Source organism: Dipodomys merriami, unplaced genomic scaffold (genome assembly GCF_024711535.1).
Source record: "Dipodomys merriami isolate MVZ:Mamm:240054 unplaced genomic scaffold, mDipMer1.0.p SCAF_13, whole genome shotgun sequence".
In the NCBI taxonomy this organism is placed as follows: domain Eukaryota; kingdom Metazoa; phylum Chordata; class Mammalia; order Rodentia; family Heteromyidae; genus Dipodomys; species Dipodomys merriami.
In genome coordinates this window covers 41054990-41077554 of record NW_027202604.1, presented here as the reverse complement: position 1 = coordinate 41077554, position 22565 = coordinate 41054990, and the positions used below count along the sequence as shown (strand labels likewise).

At 49.9% G+C, this 22565-nt stretch overlaps 1 protein-coding gene across 1 annotated transcript; it reads left to right on the top strand.

Annotated features, from left to right (window-relative positions):
• The first annotated feature begins 503 nt into the window (after positions 1–503).
• LOC138824860 (thioredoxin reductase 3) lies at positions 504–22062 on the top strand. The gene is made up of 16 exons (XM_070019256.1): positions 504–821; positions 3720–3780; positions 5107–5216; positions 7030–7134; positions 7343–7415; positions 8590–8709; positions 10641–10783; positions 12364–12479; positions 12822–13047; positions 14010–14102; positions 16370–16446; positions 17058–17214; positions 18844–18951; positions 19782–19877; positions 20786–20920; positions 21338–22062. Exons 1-16 carry the CDS (start codon positions 594–596, stop codon positions 21398–21400), a joined length of 1911 nt encoding a protein of 636 aa, XP_069875357.1. The 5' UTR covers positions 504–593; the 3' UTR covers positions 21401–22062.
• The last annotated feature ends 503 nt before the right edge of the window (positions 22063–22565 follow it).

Genomic DNA, 22565 nt, shown 5'->3' with positions numbered 1-22565 from the left:
GAAAATATCAGTATTTCCTAAGATTGGCTTTATTCACACTTCCCAAAATAAGACATTTATCCTGCTTGGAGAACATCTGTGCATGAAGACGGCCTAAGGGGCTGGTGGAGGGGACTAGCAGTGGAAGGAATGGCACGAGGTCACCTCTGGGCCGTAGCGCTCAGAGCAGGCCGCCCAGGGTGAGAATAGCAGAGGGCCACGCTGGGGGCGGGGCTCTGGGCGGGGCCTCACAGGGGGCGTGCCCAAACAGGGTAGAGCTTGAATGGGCATGGGCGGGGCTATAAAGGGGTGGAACCTTACTGGGGGCGGGTCCTCTCTGGGGCGGGGCTTGATCAGGTAGGGGGCGGGGTTCGGGCGGGCCCGAGGGCGGGACCGCGCAGGGGGCGGGGCGCGCGTGCGCCCAGGGCCAGCGGCCAGCGCGGAGCTCGCGCTGCGTGGGCAGAGTTCTCGTGCCCTCGGTCACCGTCTCCGCACCGTCACCTCGGCCGCCGGCCGCCTCTCGGTTCCTGAGCCGGCCCGGCCGGGGCGGCAGCGACCGCGAAGCCCTGGAGCAGCCTCCGTCGCCGCCGCCGCCGCCGCAGTCGCGGGCGCAGATGTCGCCCGGGCTGGGGAAGGCTGGCGTCGTTCCCAACCGCCGCCTGGGCTGCGTCCGCGGCGGGCCCGTGTCGTCGCCGCCGGGGCGCCGCGCCCGCTTGGCGTCTCCCGGGCCCAGCCACCCGTGCTCTGAGACCCGCGAGGAGCTGCGGCGCCGCCTCCGCGCCCTCATCGACGGCAACCGAGTGATGATCTTCAGCAAGAGCTACTGCCCCCACAGCCAGCGGGTAGGAGGCGGGGCTGGCGGCCGGGCGGGCCGGGCTGGGAGCGGCCGGGCTGGGGGGCGGGGCCTGCGCGGCCGAGGGGCGGGGCCGAGGGGCCGGGACCTGCGGAGGGAGGGGCGTGCGCGGCCGAGGGGCGGGGCCGAGGCAACTGAGACCCCGCGGGGGGCAGGGCCTGCGCTGTCCGGGGGGCGGGGCTGAGGGGCGCTGACACCGGTGGGGCGGGACCTGCGCTGCTGCGGGGGCGGGGCTGAGGGGCGCTGACACCGGTGGGGCGGGACCTGCGCTGCTGCGGGGGCGGGGCTGAGGAAGGCCCACACTGGTGGGGCGGGACCTGCGCTGCTGCGGGGGCGGGGCTGAGGAAGGCCCACACTGGTGGGGCGGGACCTGCGCTGCTGCGGGGGCGGGGCTGAGGAAGGCCCACACTGGTGGGGCGGGACCTGCGCTGCTGCGGGGGCGGGGCTGAGGAAGGCCCACACTGGTGGGGCGGGACCTGCGCTGCTGCGGGGGCGGGGCTGAGGGGAGCCGATACTGGTGGGGCGGGACCTGCGCTGCTGCGGGGGCGGGGCTGAGGGGGGCCCACACTGGTGGGGCGGGGCCTGCGCTGCTGCGGGGGCGGGGCTGAGGGGGGCCGATAGTGATGGGGCGGGGCCTGCGCTGCTGCGGGGGCGGGGCTGAGGGGGGCCGATAGTGATGGGGCGTGGCCTGCGCGGCGGAGGGGGCGGGGCCAGGTTGGTCCTTTCTCTGGGCTTCCCGGGAGTCCCGCCCGAGAGCGTTCGGTGGTCCGGACGCGGTGGTTCGGTGGAGGTTGAGACACGGCCGGGTGCGGACTCCCCCCTCCCGCACAGCCCCGCTGCTTGGGCCTGTCCACGGATCGAAGCCCGCAGCCTGCCGGCGGCACCCCGGGCCCGCCCTGCTTCCTGGATGCCGCTAGCTGAAAATCAGACCTGTGGAAGCTCGGGGCGTGGTGCCCGGCAGCGCCTTCACGGGTCACCCTGCCAGCGGCGCCGCCGCGGGCGAGGCGGAGGCCTCCGCCTTACCAAACCTGCGCGGTCGAGTCCGGGGTAGGACGGCGGGCCGTCCTTTCCCAGCTCGCTTAGCTTGCGGGTTCTTTGCTCATTGCGGTGTTCACATGCACACAGGTCAAGATCATTGATATGCATGCGTTGGCATGGGATTTCTTAAGCACGTATTCGCGTGTGTTCATTTTAAAAGTCAATGAAATAAGGCTAGTACCTTGGGCACCTCCTGGAGTGTCTTCTCCCTAGCTTTAACCACCGTCCAAATGCTTTTTTCCTAATGAATGGAGCTGGTTTGAGCAGAGGTAGGAGATGATGAAGACCATGGTTGGGCGGAACATAAAGAATCTGAAGGAAGCGAGGAGGGTCACTGCTATCTCAGACTGTGAAGCAGCATCACCCGCTCTCCTCCTTACTTGTGTTCACGCCTGTGTAGGAAATGCCTTGACTGTCTTCAACCTCCCTCATAGCTCTCCTTTTCCTTTTTTCCATTATGCTGAAACGCATGCCCAAATAAAGCCTGTTTTGGGAGCCCATTTTCTCCATCTGCCACTGAAGTGGGGCTCGGTCCAGGCAGGTGGGGGGGCAGGATGGGACGGAGCCCACAGGACACTCTACTGAGAGGCAGTGGACGTTCGCAAATAGGTGTTCATTTGTTGAGCGCTCTTGCAGGATTTCCACAGACTTTAATACGTTTCACAGGGAGCGGGGCACAGACCTCCTGGGTTTATCTCTGGGGCTGAGAACATTGGAAGGTTTTGAGTAACATGGCACATGATGGCTTCGAAAAGCCCCCTTTGCTGTAATTATGGGAACTGGAGTTAGAGGGACACAAAGTTGATGCAAAGAGAAATCTAGTGATGCCACTAAGAAATTCCAGCAATAAATAAATACTGGTGGGTTAAATTCAGATCACAGCACTGGGGTACGGGAAAGATAAACGGGTTGAGCATGGAGAATTAAGACTTAGTAATGGCTGTGATGGGAGGGATGGAGTTGCAAGTCCAGACTGGAAGCTGTTGCCTGAAGAGCTATAGGCTACAGGGAAGTTTGCTTAGGTCCCGCTGCTACCCTCTGAGCAGCAAGGCTCTCAAATTTCTCTTTCTAAATTGATTTTAAAAATTATCTCTGATAGTACAAAGAGGTGTAAATTGTGTTGTTTTTTTTCCTGCTGATACTGGACCTGAACACTAGGCCGCACAGCTCTTCTTCACAGCTAGCACAGCACACTCTTTGAGCCACACCTCCATTTCTCTGGGGTTTCTTGATGGGCAACTTCCCTAGAGGGAGGAGTTTGTGTTCTGCTGCAGATTTCCCACCCTAGATGTGGGACAGACAGGCAATGAGGGTAGTTAATGGCAGCTGAAAGGAAATACACGAGGAACTAATGTGAGAAAGACAGCTGTCTCTGGGGCCTGGTGTTTGTGGGGAAAAGAAAAGAGATTTGGAGCCAGGCGCCGGTGGCTCATGCCTATAATCCTAGCTACTCAGGAGCCTGAGATCTGAGGATCACAGTTCAAAGCCAGCCCAGGCAGGAAAGACTGTGAAACTCTTATATCCAAAAACCACCAGAAAACTGGAAGTGGTGCTGTAGCTCAAGTGGTAGAGTGCTAGCCTTGAGCTGAAGAGCTGAGAGACAGCACCCAGGCCCAGAGTTCAAGCCCCACAGCTGACAAAAAAAAAAAAAGAGAGAGAGAGATTTGGACAACACTGTACATTGGGGAGTCTTAGGCAGGTGACAATAAAATGAAGGCAAGACATATGTCAAGCAGAACTCTTATTTGTAAAGAACATTTATTTTGGCATCTTGTAATGACTGTGGCCTCATTTCATAATGAGGCTGCACCTTTTGTAAGACTGAAACTCAGCTATATTTTTGTTACAGGTTAAAGAGCTCTTTGCTTCTCTGGGAGTTGACTATAATATCTTGGAACTTGATCAAGTCGGTAGGTAGACATTTATTGTTCATGATAAAATGCCAACAACATCAGCTTCTTTTCACTTACTTTATTCAACTCAGTTTACTCTTGTCTCCTTGCGTTAGATAGTCCATTTTTATCCATATTCAACCATGCAGAGCTGGGTGCTGGTGGCTCCTGCCTGTAATCCTAGCTTCTCCAGAGGCTGAGATCTGAGGATCAGCCTGGGCAGGAAAGGCTGTAAGACCCTTACCTCCAATTAAACACCAGATAAAAGCTGGAAGTGGAGCTGTCGCTCAAGTAATAAGAGTACTAGCCTTGAGCAAAAAGGAGCTCAAAGACAGTGCCCAGACCCAAATTTCAAGCCCCAGGATTGGCAAAAAAAAAAAAAAAAAAAAGAGAGAGAGAGAGAGAAAAAAAATTCAACCGTGCAGAAACGAACATTTACATGACATAATTGATGTAGATTTTATTTATTCATTTTTGTATTTGAGGGAGGGAGTAGGGGAAGATGTAGAAGCTGCTACTTTTGAAGTCTTTGGGGGAGTTTCAGGTATAGCTGCCAACTCTTTAGCAAAATAGATGGGCAAACAGAAGAGTCAGCTCCTGCTTCCCAAACATGCTGCCCAAAAGGAGGAGAGAACGCCACCTTGGAGGCTTTAGAATCTAGATCTTTGTGACCTCTCCCCCTGCCTGCTACTGAACAGTGCTGTCCACATGGGGTGGAGTGTGTCGTCAAAATTCTCACCTCCCTGGCTCTGTCTCGTTTTCAGCCAAATTGTCATAGGAAACAAAACAAATCTTTGTCAAATTGTCATTATAAAGGTGATGCACAGAGGAGTTGCAGCTACATGTCAGGTAACGAGTGCATTTCTGTTTGGACAGTGTCACCTCTTCCACTGTCCTTCCATCCCCATCCACCAAATGTTTCTCTAGAGTATTCCAAACAAGGAAGTCTTTAGTAGTCATGGCCTAGTTTTATTTTCAGTGATAGAGGATAAATTTTGCACTATGTTCATAAAGAATCTTTACATATAGTCATTGACACTTACGGATTATCTTTCATCTTGATAATTGCTCTTTTTTTGGCAGTCATTGTATTATTTTCCAAGCTGATTCAGACGGCTTATTTAAAAAGGACTGGTTTTATGTTATAAAACATAATTATAAGTCCTGTCTGGTAAGGTTACAAAGCATCCAGGCTTCTTGCTGGTGGGCACCCACAGACACCCAGCGTAGTGACAGTCCACCCAGCTCACACAGGCTGGCACTCACAGCAGGCAGTGTGGTGACATTGGGTTGAGCTCACAGAGGCCGGGCGTAGCAGTTCTTTATGGAGTTCTTTGTTTGTAGATGATGGAGCCAATGTTCAAGAGATGTTGTTGGAAATTACTAATCAGAAAACCGTGCCGAACATTTTTGTGAACAAAGTACATGTGGGTGGATGTGACAGAATCTTCCAGGTAATGGTTGCTTACCTACTTCAACGCCGCCTGCCCATATTATTTTAAAAAATATCCAAGGGGGAAGGGTTCTTAGGAGTTGCTCTGTCTTTTGGAAGCTGTAAAATGGAAAAGGATGGCAATAGATAATCTTGCCAACGACCCAGTGAATGTCCGAATCTGAGAAGATGGTCCTTCTTGAACGAGATGAGGAGGCCACACAGGCCTGGAGCCAGGCCGAGTCTCCCCGAGGGAGAGAAGCAAGGCTGCTCTCCAGGAGAGCGAGGTCAGCGCAGACATTGATCTGGGATAATTAGAATTCCTTCCAGCTCTGGGTGCTCTGCAGAGGCCCATGACTTGTAAGGCTTTTGATTCGCAGAGTGCAGGCAGGAGTCAGGCAGTGACAGACTAAAGAATCAATGTTTATGTGGCTGCAGATGTAGCTTAGTGGTTGGTGGAGCCCTTGCCTAGCACTTACAAGGCCCTGGGTTTAGTCTCCAGCATGACTCTTCTCCCCATCTCCTCTACTGTGGATGCTTATTAAAGTCTTCATTATTAGTTACTTAATTTTATTAAAATTATGTTCTAGGGAATGCTTTATACATGTATGAAATGTTAATACTCAGTGACTGACTAAATACTTGTTTGAAATTGTAATTAATAATTATATTTTGGTTAGGGAAAAAGACTGTCTGCATTAAGTGCTAATCTGCGATCTGCCTCATTAGGCAGTAATTGACTGCTTTGTCAGCCCTAGAAAGTGCTCATGTGCAGGCTGGTAGGTACTGTGATTGATCACAGCCCCTAAACATTTGTGAAGTTCTGGGCTCATGGTCCTAACCTGAATCTAGAGGTAACAGAGGTAGCGAATGCACTTCAGGACTGAAAGGCTTGTCCTTAGAAAGCAGATTCTTAGAGAAGGATTTCTCTAGAAGCACCTAAAAGTAAGGAGATTGGTACCCTTTTTACGATGTTCTAAAAGCATCTTGGGCGCTCATTCTGTGGGGCAAGTCTGTAGTTATGAAACACCTGTTCTGCTTCCCAAGCGCAGGGATTGAGTAAGTGCCTTTGCATAAAGAAAATGGTTGTTAACCTCACCCAAGAGAGGGATGAATAGAAGAGCCGGCATCATGGCCCTTGCCAAAACAACAGGTGATGTGTTCTGTGGGAAGCTCCCCAGCATAGTCACAAGATTCAGCTCAGTCGTGAGGCGCAATGGGGAGGCACAGATACTGCACCAGAGCCACTTTTTTTTTTTTGTCCAGTCGTGGGGCCTGAACTCTGGGCCTGGGCGCTGTCCCTCAGCTCTTCAGCTCAAGGCTAGCGCTCTACCACTTGAGCCACAGCGCCACTTCTGGCTTTTTTTCTTTTTGCTTATGTGGTGCTGAGGAATCGAACCCAGGGCCTCTGGCATGCAAGGCAAGCGCTCTACCACTGAGCCACCTTCCCAGCCCCCAGAGCCACTTTTAAAAGGAAAATTAGCACAGGAGAACGAGGACCAGGACGCCGATGTCTGCTCACTTCACTGCCCTCAACTGTGATATTTTGATCACTAGACCTGGGAACATGACAGAACACAGCCTGTGCCCTGGGGCCATTCAGCAGATGCCTCACCATGGGGTGCGGGCAGGGCAGCAGTGTGCCGGGCTGACGTCACACTGGCTGCTCCCTGTTAGGATAGCATGTGGAGAGACTTAGAATTCCAATTTAGACATGTCAATTTGTTTCTAAGGTATTTTTAAAATAAGACTTCCATGCTGATTGCACACTGAGTACAAATGAAGTTTTAAACCGTTCATTCATTGGGTATTCTTTCTGCTTTGGCGGGCTGCAGGCACATCAGAACGGGCTGTTGCAGAAGCTCCTTCAGGACGACTCGGTGCATGACTACGACCTCATCATCATCGGCGGGGGCTCCGGGGGCCTCTCGTGTGCAAAGGTGTGGACTGGAAATTAAGCCCACACAGGACATTTTCTAAAAGTTAATCTTAATGTTGCGGTTGAAGCTTTTATTATGATAACTTGTTTAATTTAGGGAAAAGGCTGCTCTCTTGTAAAACGTAACTGTTGTCTGTTAAGGGTAGAAAAATGGAGGACAAGAAAATGACAAGATTTTTATATATAGCCTTTTTTTTTTTTTTTTGTAGGAAGCTGCCATTTTGGGAAAGAAAGTGATGGTGCTAGACTTTGTAGTTCCATCCCCACATGGCGCGTCCTGGGGTAAGCTGCTCTGTCTGATGTGCTGTGCTTTACCCAGGCCCACTGAGCCCCACCCCTCTCAGGAGTCTAAGCCAGCTGTTCTCCATGTGTGACAGTGTGATGCCATCGCGGAGAATGGTACAGCCATGACTGGTGCTCTGGCACTTCTGCCGCACGGTGTTTTCTACCCACGACTGTTCATATTTTTGCATTGTTGTGGTCTCAGTGTTTGTGCTGGGTCCTGGGTCTGCCTGAACGCTTTCCCGTTCTGCTCCTGTTCTGGAGCTGGGTTTGCTGGCTGTGGAGTCAGCGTGTTGTATCTGCTGAGTAAGGGCGGGAGCGAGGCGCAGCCTTGCTGCTTGCTCGGACAGTGCTCACTGTGCAATCGAATGTGCAGCTGTTGTGCTAGATGTTCTTCGTTTATTCTTCAGACACATTCTCCTTTCATCTCTGCCCCAGAGAACAGGTCAGTTGGCACCTTGTCCTCAGATTTCCAGCTGCGCATGGCCAGTAGTGGGAGGGGAGAGGGGAGCAAGGAGAGAGGAGAGGAGCTGGGTCTCCTCCTGTGAAGGCCACCTTCAGGGCCCTGGTGGCCGTTCAGGTTCCTTGTCCCTCACACGGGGCTCCCAGTGCACCCTACAAGCCCTTGTAATTCCTGTCTCTATTCAGTTTCCCAGCCTGACTGTGTCTTGTCTTGCCTTGAGCGGTGTACACTTATCTCTTTCCCCTACTTCTACCTTCTTCCTTTTTTTTCTCCTGCTTTCTCCCTTTCCTGCCCAGACACGACCCAGTCTATCAGGCAGACGTGAGGTGAGCACAGTCAGGGAGGGAGTCCCTGGCTGCCTGGCAGGGCTGGCGCTGATGTGCTGTGCTAGCCAGCAGGTGGCTGTGGTGGCCTCTGACTGTGGGCCCCGACGCTGTGCCTCCACGACCTGGCAGGGTGCTCGCCTCACTAGTCTAAGGCAGCTCCCATCCCTTGTGCGTCAGATGCAAGCAAGAGGTTTGGCTCTGCCTCCAGAAAACTCTCCCCCTAACACCCATGGCTTTGCTTGTTGACTCCGTGATGCAGAGTTGTGTCTCACTGGGGGGCGGGGTGTTTCTCCACCACCATTCAACCTAGCCACGTCCATGTTTCAGTAAGCATGATGCAGAATGAAAGCACGCACGCGGCATCACAACTGCTCCTTCTCCCCAGGTCTTGGCGGCACTTGTGTCAATGTGGGCTGCATTCCTAAGAAGCTGATGCATCAGGCTGCTCTCCTGGGGCAGGCGCTCAACGACTCGAGGAAGTTCGGCTGGGAGTACTCTCAACAAGGTGAGAAGGACAGCCTGCTATACATACTTCATAGCCGAGTTTGAAATTCATTTGGTAAGCACTTGCCAGGAGCCTGGAGTGTCAGCCAGGCTCTGCGGCCCCCGCGCAAGGCTGAGGGTTGTCCATTTAGTATCCCAGCTAGGTGTGGACTGGTGATTCTCCATCATGGTGGCTGTGAGAATGTCTTGTGGGCTTTAAGAAGCCACCACAACTCATCTCTCCCTATGGCTCCCCTGCCGCAGGCGTGGACCAGGCCTCTCTAGAGTGTCTCGGGTGATTTCGAGGTTTGGCCAGGTGGCACAGGCCTTCTGGTCAGGTAGAAGAGAGAGGAAGGGTTGGGAGCTGGGGATGTGCAGCATGGGCAGGGCAGGCCTGCGGCCGGGCCTGGCAGGGTTGAGGATAGTGGGCTGGGGCTTCACTGTTCTTGTAGGCAGAGGAGAGTGCTAGCTCAAGCTGGCACGGCCTGGTTGTAGCTAGGACCAGGCCTTCCCACTGGCAGCGTGACTTCTAGACAGTCTTTTCACCGAGGAGATGCCCCTTGATGGCCTGCAGCTCAGAGTGCCGGCATGTGTGAGGTCCCCAGAGAACCCTCCTAATCTCAAGTCCGCCTCTTGCATGGAAGCCCAGGCGAGGTGCTTCTGGTTAGTGACTCAGGTGGGTGCCAGCCAGGATGTTAGGAACCCTTAACGGCCCTCCTGGTACCCTCAAGGCAGTAAGATTGCAGTCTGAGGGTAGTGAAGACAAACCATAGCAAGGAGTAAACCCTAGAGCCTTGGTGGTGAAGGTGGGGGTGGCTTGCCTATGTGGGTGACCCTCGTGTGCCATGATTCTACCAGCTGGTAGCCAGGGGTTCCTCTTGTCTGCGCTTCAGTGTCTCACCCTGCCTGGACTCCATGTCAGGGAGTCGGATGGGATGTCTCATGCCCACGGGCCTCACCTGGAAGTCACTTGAGGCTCTTCACCGCCCTGTAGGGACCTGTGTAGGGCAGTGCTAGATCTTCCTGAGTACACATCACAACAGCCCCCTGGATGTTAGGTAGACGGTATATATGAGGAACTTTGAGGAGTCTCATTTCCTCCTGTGAGCACAACTGAGATTCCTCAAAGCTGCCCACTGCAGAATGCTTTGAGTCAATGCTGGGATGAGGTGTGGAGACATCCTCAGTGGCTGAGAGTGGAGACCGCATGGTGCGAGAGTGCTTGCAGGCTCAGAGCTTATCCTCAGGCCCCTTCCCACCCGCAGAAAAAATAGTTACTCATTTGGGTAGCTCACCTTCATAATGAAGAAATATAAATTAGGAAGCAATGTAAAGGCCCAGGGTGTTGCATTGTGGTAGAGGGCTTGCCTAGCTTTGTGAGGCCCTCGGTTCCATCCCCAGCACCACAAAAGAGAAAGAGAACATGCACGCCCTGTCACCAAGGCCTCTCATACCCAGTGAGTGGCTGTGGGGGGGTGTGGCCACGCTGGTGCTCACTGACTTGAGCCTTCTGCACTCCCACAGCCCAGGGGTGCAGGCTTGGTAGAGGGAGGGGGGCATCCATGATGAAGGCCACCCTCTTTGTTATGTGGTGGGCATCAGCTACCGGAGAGGTCTGCTCTCCTGCACGGCCTTTCCCGTGATGCTTGTATTATCTCTTCTTACAGAGCCCTGATGCTTGCAGGGCCTTGTTGTATGAAATGGAAATAGGTATAAGTTCTTTCTGTCCACTTCTGGGTTTATAAAGCAATAGGTAATATAGCTAATATGTGGCTATATGCAAGTTACCATTATAAGTAAAAGTCCACAGGTGTGGTCATACACATGGACAGTCCAGCACTGTCTTCCAGGGCAGGAGGATCATGCGTTTGAGGCCAGTATGGGCTATGTTGAGATACTGTCTCAAAGATAAATATGATGCACTTCACACCCGTGCCTGCTTCTGTTTTTCAGTGAAGCACAACTGGGAGACCATGACACAAGCGATCCAGAGCCACATCGGCTCTCTGAACTGGGGCTACAGGCTGTCCTTGAGGGAGAAAGGCGTGACCTACGTCAATTCCTATGGAGAATTTGTTGAGCCTCATAAAATAAAGGTGTTGTCAGATGCCCTGTCCTGTCCATGCTGCACATCAAGGATGGGGCCAGCATCCACGCACGCATGCACACACATGCACACAGCACAGACAGCACAGACCCAGTGCAGGGCACACACATGGCTTCACATCCATCTGCATTTCTCCCATTGTTAATTACCCATATGTGGGCTAAATTGAAGAAATTGCATTTTAAAGACCTCTTGAATAGTTTAAAAGACTAAAAGATTTAGCATTTTAGCTGTGGAATCCTTTTTTTTTTTTTTTTGGTCCTGGGACTTGAACTCAGGGCCTAGGCTCTGCCCCTGAAATTTTCAGCTCAAGCTAGTGCTCTATCTCTTGAGCCACAGCTCTACTCCATACTTCTGGGTAGTTAATTGGAGATAAGAGTCTCATGGGCTTTCTTGCCCACGCTGGCTTCAAACTGTGGTCCTCAGATCTCAATTTCCTGAGTAGCTAAGATTACATGCATGAGCCACTCATTCCCAGTTGGAATCCTTTTGTATAGTGAAATGTTAAATATAACTCCAAAGTGTACTGTTCATAAGATCCTGGATAAAGTATATCAGAATTAATATATTTATGTTTATGATATTTATATGTTATCAAATCAGTACTGGAAGAACAATGAGATCATTTTGATGGACACAGAATTTTTAAGATAGAATTATGAAAGACAGTCAACTATTATCCGCAGAACTTAGTGCTTTACTCTGGGAGATCATGTAAGATAATCTGGATATGATTCTGATTACTCTGCATCAGCTGTTAGCTCACTGAGGTGGTCATTTAGAGTGCCCCTCTAAGGCTATGCATGGGCAATTTGACTTACATTATTCACAAGAAAGACTGTAAAATACAAGTTTTATTTCTCACGTTGCAGTGTGCCTGGCGCAGATGGTTGAATAGCCAGCCATTCCCCAATTGAGTCTGCCCCTCCTGAGGGCCTCAGCAATATCGGTCTCTCCTCAGTGGCTCAGACTAGAACCCTTGAGCTCTTCCCCTCTGCCTGTGGCCGGCACTTCTGGTGTGTCTCAGGATTCCTGAGCAGGCCTGTGCCCTTCCTCTGTCTGACTGCTCATGCCAGCCCACAGGTTTGAATACTTTATATGAAGATGTGCTCTGAATAATCTCTGTAATTACAAACAATCCACAACCACAGCTAACTCTCCATGAGAAGGCCTCCACTTTGGCTCTTGTTGGTTTCATTTCACCACTGACACATCCATGTACTATTTGCTTCAGGCCACTTGACAGCCCCCCAGCCCAGCTCCTTGCCGCCCAGGTGCCTTTGGGCGCTGCTCACTCTTTGCGGCTCCATTCCTCTTGGTCATCTCACTCCACTCATCTCTGGTTTGAATATATGCTGACCTTTTGCTCTGCTACCCCAGACCACAGTGTGCTTTGATTACCATTTTGTAACAATCTCTGCTTCCGTGTGCCGCACTGTTGTTTTTGCACACCTGTTACTCTGTTGAATTAGAAACCCTGTTAAGTATGGATAGAATGAAGTTTTTCCCTTATGTCTGATACTCTATAATATTAACTGAGTAAGTGAAAATTACTTTCCTTTTTTCAAGGCAACCAATAAAAAAGGACAGGAAACGTATCATACTGCCTCAAAATTTGTCATAGCAACAGGTGAAAGGCCACGCTACTTAGGAATCCCAGGAGATAAAGAATACTGTATTACTAGGTAAGGTTAAGTACTCCATTCTGACTTTAATCAACAGCATTGCCTTTATATGTCTTCAATGTATTTACTCCCTTATTCCACAAAAGCTTGGATTGATCACACTAAATGCTAAGTAATGAAGCAAAGATGAAATAAAATTAGATGAATAATAAGAGTAGGAAGATTTATGTACAAAATTATGCTCTGTCTGGGTAATTGCTAGAAAAGACCTGAGAATTTGCTTCTAAACCTCCTGCAGGCCCACTAGCTTCAGGGTATAGGGTCCAACCGAAGGCCATTAAAACTGGAGCCCAGTAACATTTTGGTTGCATGGCCCAGGCATTCTTTCTTTTTCTCTTTCAGCGATGATCTCTTTTCTCTCTCCTACTGCCCTGGAAAGACCTTGGTGGTGGGCGCCTCCTACGTTGCTCTGGAGTGTGCTGGATTCCTCGCTGGCTTCGGCTTGGATGTTACAGTCATGGTGCGCTCAATCCTTCTTCGTGGCTTTGATCAAGAAATGGCAGAGAAAGTGGGCGCCTATATGGAAAAGCATGGTGTGAAGTTCATAAGAAAGTTTGTGCCTGTGGCGGTAGGTGTGAATGACATTTGCAATTCCTTCAGTTGTTCTTCTTACTCTTTAACTTTTTAAGTTTACCTCTCCTGCATTCAGTTAATGAAATTAGGCTGAGCCGGGCGCTGGTGGCTCACGCCTGTAATCCTAGCTATTCAGGAGGCTGAGATCTGAGGACTGAGGTTCAAAGCCAGCCCGGGCAGGAAAGTCCGTGAGACTCTTATCTCCAATAAACTACTAGAAAACCAGAAGTGGAGCTATGGCTCAAGTGGTAGAGCTCTCGCCTTGAGCTGAAGAGCACAGGGACAACACCCAAGCCCAGAGTCCAAGCCCCAAAACCGACAAAGAAAAAAAAAAAAGAAATTAGTCTGCACTTAAGTAGCATTGCAAGTAATGTAACACCCAGGATCCACAAAAGTTCACTCACTTAATTCTTTCTCTGGTTGCTTGAGACAATGTCCCTGTTCTCTAGGGCTAGGGCTGCTCTCTTCTCTCTTCTCCTCTCCTCGCCCTGTCCTCACAAGAGTATTTATCTTTAGTATCTTCTTGCCTCTGAGTCACATCAGTATGTCTTGTCCTGAAACACTGAAGACCTCCATGCCTTTCTCACTGCCTGCCTGCCTCCTTCCCTCCTTCCTCCCATGCTGCTTATTTCTTACCTGTATTTCACTAGTCATTTCTTAACTGCTGCCATCTCTATCACTCCTTGAAACTACCTTTCAAGAAATGTAGTGGTCACACATTTCTGTCCTCATTTTATTCTGTGCCTCCTGGCAGCTCATGAGGACACTTGCACACTCCATCATTCACATATAAGTATGCTCACACACATGTAAACTCCCACATGTAAGTATGCTATGAAGGTGCACTCACAATGTAGATCCTCATGCACACATAGGTATGCTCACACACATACGTCTTTGGACGCATATGTTTTCTGTCACCATAAATGGAATCATGACATGATTTATCCTTATTAGATCCAACAGTTGGAGAAGGGTTCACCTGGAAAGCTGAAAGTATTGGCAAAATCCACTGAAGGACCAGAAACCATCGAAGGAGTATATAACACAGTGAGTTTTTGTTTTATAAGCAGTATGTGAATGAACACACTCAGAAATTAGCAGAAATTGAACCTACAGAACCTCCATACTGTGATGAACGTTTATTCTTTGGGAGAGTATATAGATAGGGAGAAGAGCTCTTATCAGTGGTTTCATAAAGAGTACCATGAGGTCATCGGATGACCTCCATTAAGCCAGTCTGTTCCTCTTAGAGTACAGCTGAGGGTTGGGAGACTGCCAGTTGAACCACACTCCTAATCCCATGGGGAGAAGCTGGACTTACTCCTTGCCACTGCAGTGTTCATGCAATTCTGAAAGAATGCAGTAAGGTAAGCCCTCTAGCCAGGGCTTTGGCTCCAGTTGCACAAATGCCAATGCAGAAACACAAGAAATAGGAAAAAGCAAAAGTCAGTAGTTCCACAAAAATGGACATTCAATACTGAAGTAAATGAAACCCCAAAGCACTCAAAAGAACAATAATAGGAATGATCTAGGTCAAAGATGATACAAATAAGCACTTAAATTCATTGAAAAAACTGCATTTTTCCATTTGTAAAGTTTATAAATAAACAATGGAATGAAATAAGATAATAGAAGATGTGAAAGAGAATTTCTGGGGGAAAAATTAAAATTTAGAATGAAAAGCTTAACAAGTCAAATAAAATTCAGTTGAAATCCTTATCAATAGACTAGAATAAATAAAAGACTATGGGGGCATGAAGAAAAGGTAGATGAATTATAGTGTTCAGATACCATTAAGAAAACCAGAAAAGTACAAATGGAACATGAGATAACTAGACCATTACTGAAAGACATAACTTACAAGTTATAAGCATAAAAGATGGTTTAGTCAACAGAATACTAGTAGAAAACCCAAATCTTGAGAAGAGATGGTTATTCAGGAATAGAGACTGGAGTACCAGACAAGGCCAGGCAGAACCTGGTCTGAACATTCAATGTTTTTTGTTCTGTATTTTCAATCTTAAGACACTCCCATAACATTGGGCATACAGAATAAAGAATATTGAAAGCTGCAAAAGGGAAGCACAAGAGGCCTATATCCCAGTAGAAACTCTAAAAGGGATGAGGGCAGGAATGATGTTTCAAGCCTTGAAAGAAAATAACTGCCAGTCTAGATTACTGTATCCAGATTACTGTATCTAGATTACTGAATGAGACACTAAACCTTATGTGATAAAAACGGAGCAATTCATGAGCATGAGCCACACTACAGACGATATTTCAAAGAAGCCTACCACAGAAGAAGAGAAATACAACCATGAGAATGTGGGGGAGAACAAATCTCGGTAGAAGAATAAGCAACTAAGTACCAGGGATGAATCAGGAATTAGTAGCTCAATACTAACTCTGAGTGCTAATAGTCTCAGTTCTCCAAATAAAAGACATAGACAGGAGGATTGGATATTTTTTAAAAGGCTGGGCACTGGTGGCTCATGCTTGTAATTCTAGCTACTCAAGAAGCTGAGATCTGAGGATTTCAGTTTGAAGCCAACCTAGGCAGAAAAGTCTGTGAAATCTTTATCTCCAATTAACTACTAAAAAGCTGGAAGTAGAGCTGTTGTTCAAGTGGTAGAACACACACACACACAAGACCCAATCCCTTGTTGCCTACAAGAAATGTACCTTACTAGCAAAGACAGACTAAAAGTGAAAGGATGAAAAAAGATGCTCCAAGAAAAGGGAACTCAAGAGAAAGCAAGAGTGGCTATATTCACATACTGTATACATATGCTCATGTAGTTAAAAACTGAACATGTGGGTGTGGAGCCTCAAGTTATAGTCCTAGCTCCCTGGGATGTGGATATCTTGGTTCCATGATAGCTCAGGCAAAAACAAGTTCACAAAACCGCATCTCAACCGATGGCTGGGAGAAGTGGCATGCACTTATTTTCTCAGCTGGGGGGCAGCACCATGGCTGGACACATGTTGTCATCCTCAGCACAAGTAAGCTGTCCTAGGGAACACTTGTGTGCACTGTGCTCAGGACATGCCTGTGTGGCTTCATCTCTCTGCTTATAGCCCTCTGCTTATAGTCACTTGCACTTGAGCTTAGCCCTTCAATGCATAGGTTTTGAGGGACACACAGGCTCACGTGGACTTCTATCATAAACCTTTGGAGGAGTGTTCACCTAAGCTGACAAACAAGCTGGTACAGGTTGCTTATAATACTTATGGCCAGCCCTTTAGCAACAGAAAGTATCTACAGTGCTGTCCCTTATTTCTCTCTTATTTTTTAAATTTCTTCCTAAACATAGGTTTTGTTAGCAATTGGTCGTGACTCATGTACAAAGAAAGTAGGCTTGGAGAAGATTGGTGTCAGAATCAACGAGAAGTAAGTGTGTGAATGAGCACAGGGCTGTGGTGGGTGGACACACTGCACACTGCACTGCAAAGCACAGCTTTGTCACACCCCTCTTAGGTTGCTCAGTTAGAAGATATAAAATGTTCAGGCTTTAAATTCTCCTTGTAGTCAGGACTATGCCAACTCTGTACTCTGGTTTTTTCAGTCAGTCACGCTTACTGTGTGCCTTAAAGAGTACATGTATCTGACAGCTGTTTAAATACAGATTAAATATATTTGTGGAAATATATGATGCAGTGTCTGTGAGAATGAATTCTGATGGCACTGACTAATGAAAGAGAGCCTGAAGATCCAGTGAGACATGGGAAGAGTTTGGCAGTGTGTGACATGGGAAGAGTTGGTGGTGAGCCTTGGCACCCAGAAGTGTGCATGCTGGATCACAGAGGCACTGCCCTTTGGAATGATGGAAACCCTGGTTATTTTAAGGTGTTGATCTTAAATTAATAGAGATTACCGTTAGCCCGAGGTATATGAGTTCTCAAATGAAGGAGGGCTTTCCTTTGTGTAGTTCTTCATATGGAATGCTACCAGTCAGCAGTACCGTTAGTCACAGATTTCCTTTCCTTGTCACACACAACCAGGAGTGGCAAGATACCAGTGAATGATGTGGAGCAGACAACTGTGCCCTATGTCTATGCTGTTGGGGATGTCCTGGAGGGCAGGCCGCAGCTCACTCCAGTAGCCATTCAGGCAGGCAAGCTGCTGGCTCGGAGACTCTTTGGGACCTCTCTGGAAAAGGTAACATTCTTCCAGGTGCTAATGATGTCCTTGTTCTCTGTGAGGCTGGAACCTTGTGTGCTTCTCCCCTGGCCCTGAGGTAATATCTGGAAGTTGAGACTGAACACAGCAGCACAAGTAATGCTTGTGCGATCACTTTCCAAGTGAAGGTTTCCCAGAGATGGATTTGCAGCTGGCTCACTGTTGAGTAGTTACTTTACACAAATATGGCTGAGTTTCTCTCTGTCCAAGATGGTGCACTGATTTAATTAAGACCACCATGGTCCAGCCCTACAGCTTACCAGTTGGTTGGTGGTCATGAGTCAGACAGCATGGTGAATAGTAAGGCAGAACATGAGTATGTGCCATAAGCCAGTTGCTTTCGGGCCATGGGGAGGACACTGCGCTGTCACTGCAAAGGATGGGGAAAGGCTTCCTCCGTACATGCAGAAGGGCCCTCAGCGTGGCCAGGGGCTTCAGTGCCTGCTTGGGGAGACTTGGTCAGACCTCTGTCACCACTGCTAGGCCAGTGCTGTGGGTCCAGTGGTTTGCAGTGTTCATATTCTTTGTGTTCTTGGGATAGGCTTTGTAGGATGAGCAGATCAACATTAGGGCAGCAAGGATTTTTCTGAAGGTCAGTGGTCCAGGTAAGGGCATGGAGTCTGCAACATATGGTTTGTCTGAGGACTGTGGTCACCTCATGGCAGTCTCTGAGACCAGTGCAGACGAGAACATGGGATGTGTGCTGTGGGCATTGCTAGCAGGGCCAGGCATGCCACAGGAAGGGCTGAGAACCGTAATGCCGGTGGTATGTTGAGGGGTTTGTACAGAGTAGGCAGGAGTGGGCGGGAGGCTGTCCCGGTGTGAGGAGCTGGCAAAGACCTTACTTCTCCCAAGTGTTCCTTTAGACCCAGGAAGGGTGGTAAAACCACTGCCCGTATTAACCCAGTGACTAATCTGCCATTTCTGCTCACTCCTTTTCTGATACATGTGAACATAGATATTGTGCATGTACTCTTTCCTCTTCTTTTGGCTGAGCTTTTTGAAATGGCGACATCAATGGTGCCTTGCCCCTTGTACTATTTTTTTTTTTTTTTTTGGTCATGGGGCCTGAGTGCTGTACCACAGATATTCAGCTCAAGGCAAGCACTCTACCACTTGAGCCACAGTGCCACTTCCAGTTTTCTGTTGGTTTATTGGAGATAAGAATCTCATGGACTTTCCTGCCCAGGCTGGCTTTGAATCGAGATCCTCAAATCTCAGCCTCTTGAGTAGCTAGGATTACAGGTGTGAGCCACCAGCACCTGACTTGCCCCTTGTACTTCTGTCTGTGAGTATAAGCTCACTGCATCACATGGCACCTGAGAAGGTCAGCCAAGGGGGTAGGGGTAGTCATCTCTCCATGGAGAGAGACAGACAGACAGACACAGAGAGAGACAGAGTGTATGTGTGTGTGTGTGTGTGTGTGTGTGTGTGTGTGTGTGTGTGTGTGTGTGTGTGTGTGTGTTGGTTCACCTGCCACCATTGCCACTTAACAACCTTCTAAGTCCCTTTAAATCTGATAGTCCTACTACCTTTTGTAAATGTTTGTAATAGTTTTTTTCAGAAACACTGTCACAAAATAGGAGAATGTGATTTGTTGTCTTCCAGTGTGATTACACGAATGTTCCCACCACAGTGTTTACCCCTCTGGAGTATGGCTGCTGTGGACTATCTGAGGAGAGAGCTGTTGAAGTTTACAAAAAGGAGAACATGGAGGTAAGATCCTGTGCCTTGTTTGCCTCTTGAGATCTTCCCTTTAACCCGCCATCCTCTTGCAGCCCTTTCTGTCTTGTCATTTTGTAAGTTGCTATAATGGCTACATTATAGAAGATGACATTTCTATTTCAGGAGAACTCAAATTAATCTTTTGTGCAAAATAATTTTTTTTTTTTTTGTCGGTTGTGGGGCTTGAACTCTGGGCCTGGGTGCTGTCCCTCAGCTCTTCAGCTCAAGGTGAGCGCTCTACCACTTGAGCTACAGCGCCACTTCTGGTTTTCTGGTGGTTTATTGGAGATAGGAGTCTCATGGTCTCTCCTGCCTGGGCCGGCTTTGAACCGTGATCCTCAGATCTCAGCCTCCTGAGTAGCTAGGATTACAGGCGTGAGCCACCAGCGCCCAGCTGTGCAAAATAATTAAAGAACTCCAACTGGGGAGAGGGTCTACAAGTGGGGATTTAGAAGCAACAAGTCTGCAAGGCTCTGAGTTCAAGACCCAGTGCTGGCACACACAAAAAGAAGAACATATCCTTATTTATATTAAAGAACTGAATCTGAAGACTGAAGTAACAGTTCCAGGAGAGATTGGTGGAGCACAACTATCAGTCTGTCTCTATGATTGGTCCTTGGGAATGTAGGCAGAGAACCTCCTCAGACCTCTCTTTTGGCAGTGTTCAGTGCCAAACACAACAAATGATGTCTGTTGACTTTTGACATGCATTGGTACCCAAGTTCAAGTCCTTGCACTGCCCAAAGGAGCAACAGCCGCCCTGCCCTTGCCTTCTAGGTGTATCATCCTTGTCTTTTAGGTGTATCACAATTGTCTTCTAGGTGTATCACACTTTGTTCTGGCCCCTGGAGTGGACAGTAGCTGGCAGGGAAAACAACGCCTGTTACGCAAAGATAATCTGCAACAAATGTGACCACGTACGTAGCCAGCCTGGCACTCTCACTTATGGGGCTGGGGTTGAACACAGTGGGTTCCACCATGGAGCCCACCCCTCCCCCCAAGGGCTGGCATTTAAAAGCAGAGATTTGTTCCTAGCAAGAGGGCTTTAGTCTCTTTAGAGCCACGCTTCAGGACAAGAGTTCTCAGAGCCATGGCAGAGGTGGACGCCAGTGCTCCGGGGCTTCTCCTGGGCTTTTCCTGGGCTTGCTGTGCATTAGGCTTGTCAGTATAGAGCGAACCTTTTGGTCGTTACCTGTGCATCCCAGGCCGCGGTGGCTTGGGGACCGTTGCTGCCTGAGGTCAGCTGGCCCATGGCCCTTCCAGTACTGTCATCAGTATTGAAGATGAACAGGCCCGAATCTGATGAGAAAGTACCAGTGAGTTGTGAGCCTGTAGCATACTGTGACCCTAGAAATGCATATTCTCTCGCGTCCTATCACCTAGGTCTGCGCTCGCATCCGCCCGCATCCCCACACACAGACTAGGGTGCTGGCTTCCTGGTCACTGCTTTGTGTGCAGAGCCAGGCACAGCTCCCTGCCGTGGCTGGCTGCCTTTTTAGTGCGGCTGGGACCTTAAAATGACGGCACTGTTGGAGTCTAATCCACCTCTGCTGTGGCGGTGCTCAGCATTATCTCAACATCATTCAGACATTTACATTAGACGGATGGATTCCTCTGTGCTGAGTAAATGGCTTGTTCTAGTAAACTGGAGTGCAAATTAGCACTGGGTGAGCATTTCCTGGTTCATTTAGTAGAGTTTTAGAGTCTGCTTCCGTGGAATGATCTCTTCTCAGCTCAGCAAAGCACTAAGAGCTGTTTTAGGGGGTACTGTGAACCTGAGGCCAACCCCGAACCTCTGTGTCCTCCTGTTCTCTTTGTATCAAAGGATCGCATCATAGGACTTCATGTTCTTGGACCGAATGCTGGTGAGATCACCCAGGGGTTTGCAGCCGCCATGAAGTGTGGGCTCACGAAACAGCTGCTCAGTGACACCATCGGGATCCACCCCACATGTGGGGAGGTAAGGGGTGAGAGGCCATGCGGTTGCTTTTAGCTGGTGTTGTTTGCAAACCTATTTGAAAGCAGGTTATCAGAGATTTGTAGAGTAGCGTGTATGTGTCTCTCTTTTTTTTTTTTTGTCGGTTGTGGGACTGGAACTCTGGGCTTGGGCGCTGTCCCTCAGCTCTTCAGCTCAAGGCAAGCACTCTACCACTTGAGCTACAGTGCCACTTCCGGTTTTCTAGTGGTTTATTGGAGATAAGCATCTCACAGACTTTCCTGCCCGTGCTGGCTTTGAACTGTGATCCTCAGATCTCAGCCTCCTGAATAGCTAGCATTACAGGTGTGAGCCACTGGCGCCTGGCTACATGAGTGTCTCTTAAAGCAGCAGTGGTGGTCATGTCTCCGTGTGTTCACTGTACGTTCTTCCTTTGAGCAGGTATTCACAACTCTGGAAATCACAAAGTCATCGGGCCTAGACATCACCCAGAAGGGCTGCTGAGGCTAGCCCGCTGCTGCCGGCCCTCCTTCCCTTCTCCACTCTCTGAAGACCAGATGCCCTGTGCCCTGGACACTGTGGGCACAGAGTCTGGCATAGAGATGAGAGAAGAGGACCGGAGACGGCAGCAGCGGCCCCAGCCCTGGCTGACGGCAAGCAGCAGGAGGACTGCGCCCTTGACGCCCCGGCCCCGAACCTGCACACAGGTGAGCCGTGGCCGACTCTTGCACGTCAGACCTGAACTCCTCCAAGCCCTTAGGATGGACAGTTAGCCACATTGCCTTTTGTCCCTGCGGGAGTCCCTGCGCCCTCTCTTTGCATGTCCCTGGAGATACTCTGGTGGAACCGACAGTCACGGAGCAACTTCCCAGCATCTGGGCCTGGCCCATGCCAGTCCATGGCTTCTGGGAGACACACTCACCACTGCAAGAACGCCGTGTGCTCCGCATGGGTTCTAGTCAACTGTTAGAATGCAGCCTTGCAGTGCATTTCACCTGCTGTCAGTGTCCCGACTCGGACCCGCCAGATGCCTGTGCTGGAACCTTGAAGCCCTTGCCTGCCTGAGCATTGCCAGGCCGGAGGCGCTCAGGTCAGAGAAGCACTGGGGCCTCCTTTCACCTTGACCTCAGGGTACATTAAAAAGTTTTCAGTACCATACTGTGAGCCGCTCTGTGGGGTCAAGTCAGCAGAGGAGCAGGGGCACTGGTTTCCAGGGCCCAGGGGAGGGGCCTCGCTCTTGGGAACCTGGGCATCCCGGACTGGGGCTTTCCCAGGAGCCCTTGCTCTGGTGGCACTCGAGCTGGCTCACTCAGCCCAATGCAGAATCCCTAGGCATAAAACATTTAAACTAGCAAGCACCCGCGGAACACCACGGTCATGGTGTCCAGCCGCCCTCTCGGGAGCCCACACTGATACAGCAGGTTGGATGGAGCGGGGTGGTGGTGGTGGGGTGGATGGAGCAGGGGTGGATGGGGAGAGGGTTGGAGGAGGGGAGGTGGATGGAGGGGGAGTGGATGGAGCAGGGGTGGGTGGATGGAGGGGGGATGGATGGAGCAGGGGCGTTTGGAGGGGGGGTAGATGGAGGGAGAGGAGGTGGATGGGGGGGTGGATGGAGCAGGGATGGGTGAAGGAGGGGAGGTGGATGGGGGGACGGGGTTGGAACGGGGTG

Bases quoted from the DNA above. Each gene is read 5' to 3' on its own strand.
- LOC138824860 (XM_070019256.1), top strand. From the start codon at position 594: ATGTCGCCCGGGCTGGGGAAGGCTGGCGTCGTTCCCAACCGCCGCCTG. The intron at 5,217-7,029 runs GTAATGGTTGCT...GGCGGGCTGCAG, and splicing joins GATGTGACAGAATCTTCCAG to GCACATCAGAACGGGCTGTT. The intron at 14,103-16,369 runs GTGAGTTTTTGT...TCCTAAACATAG, and splicing joins TCGAAGGAGTATATAACACA to GTTTTGTTAGCAATTGGTCG.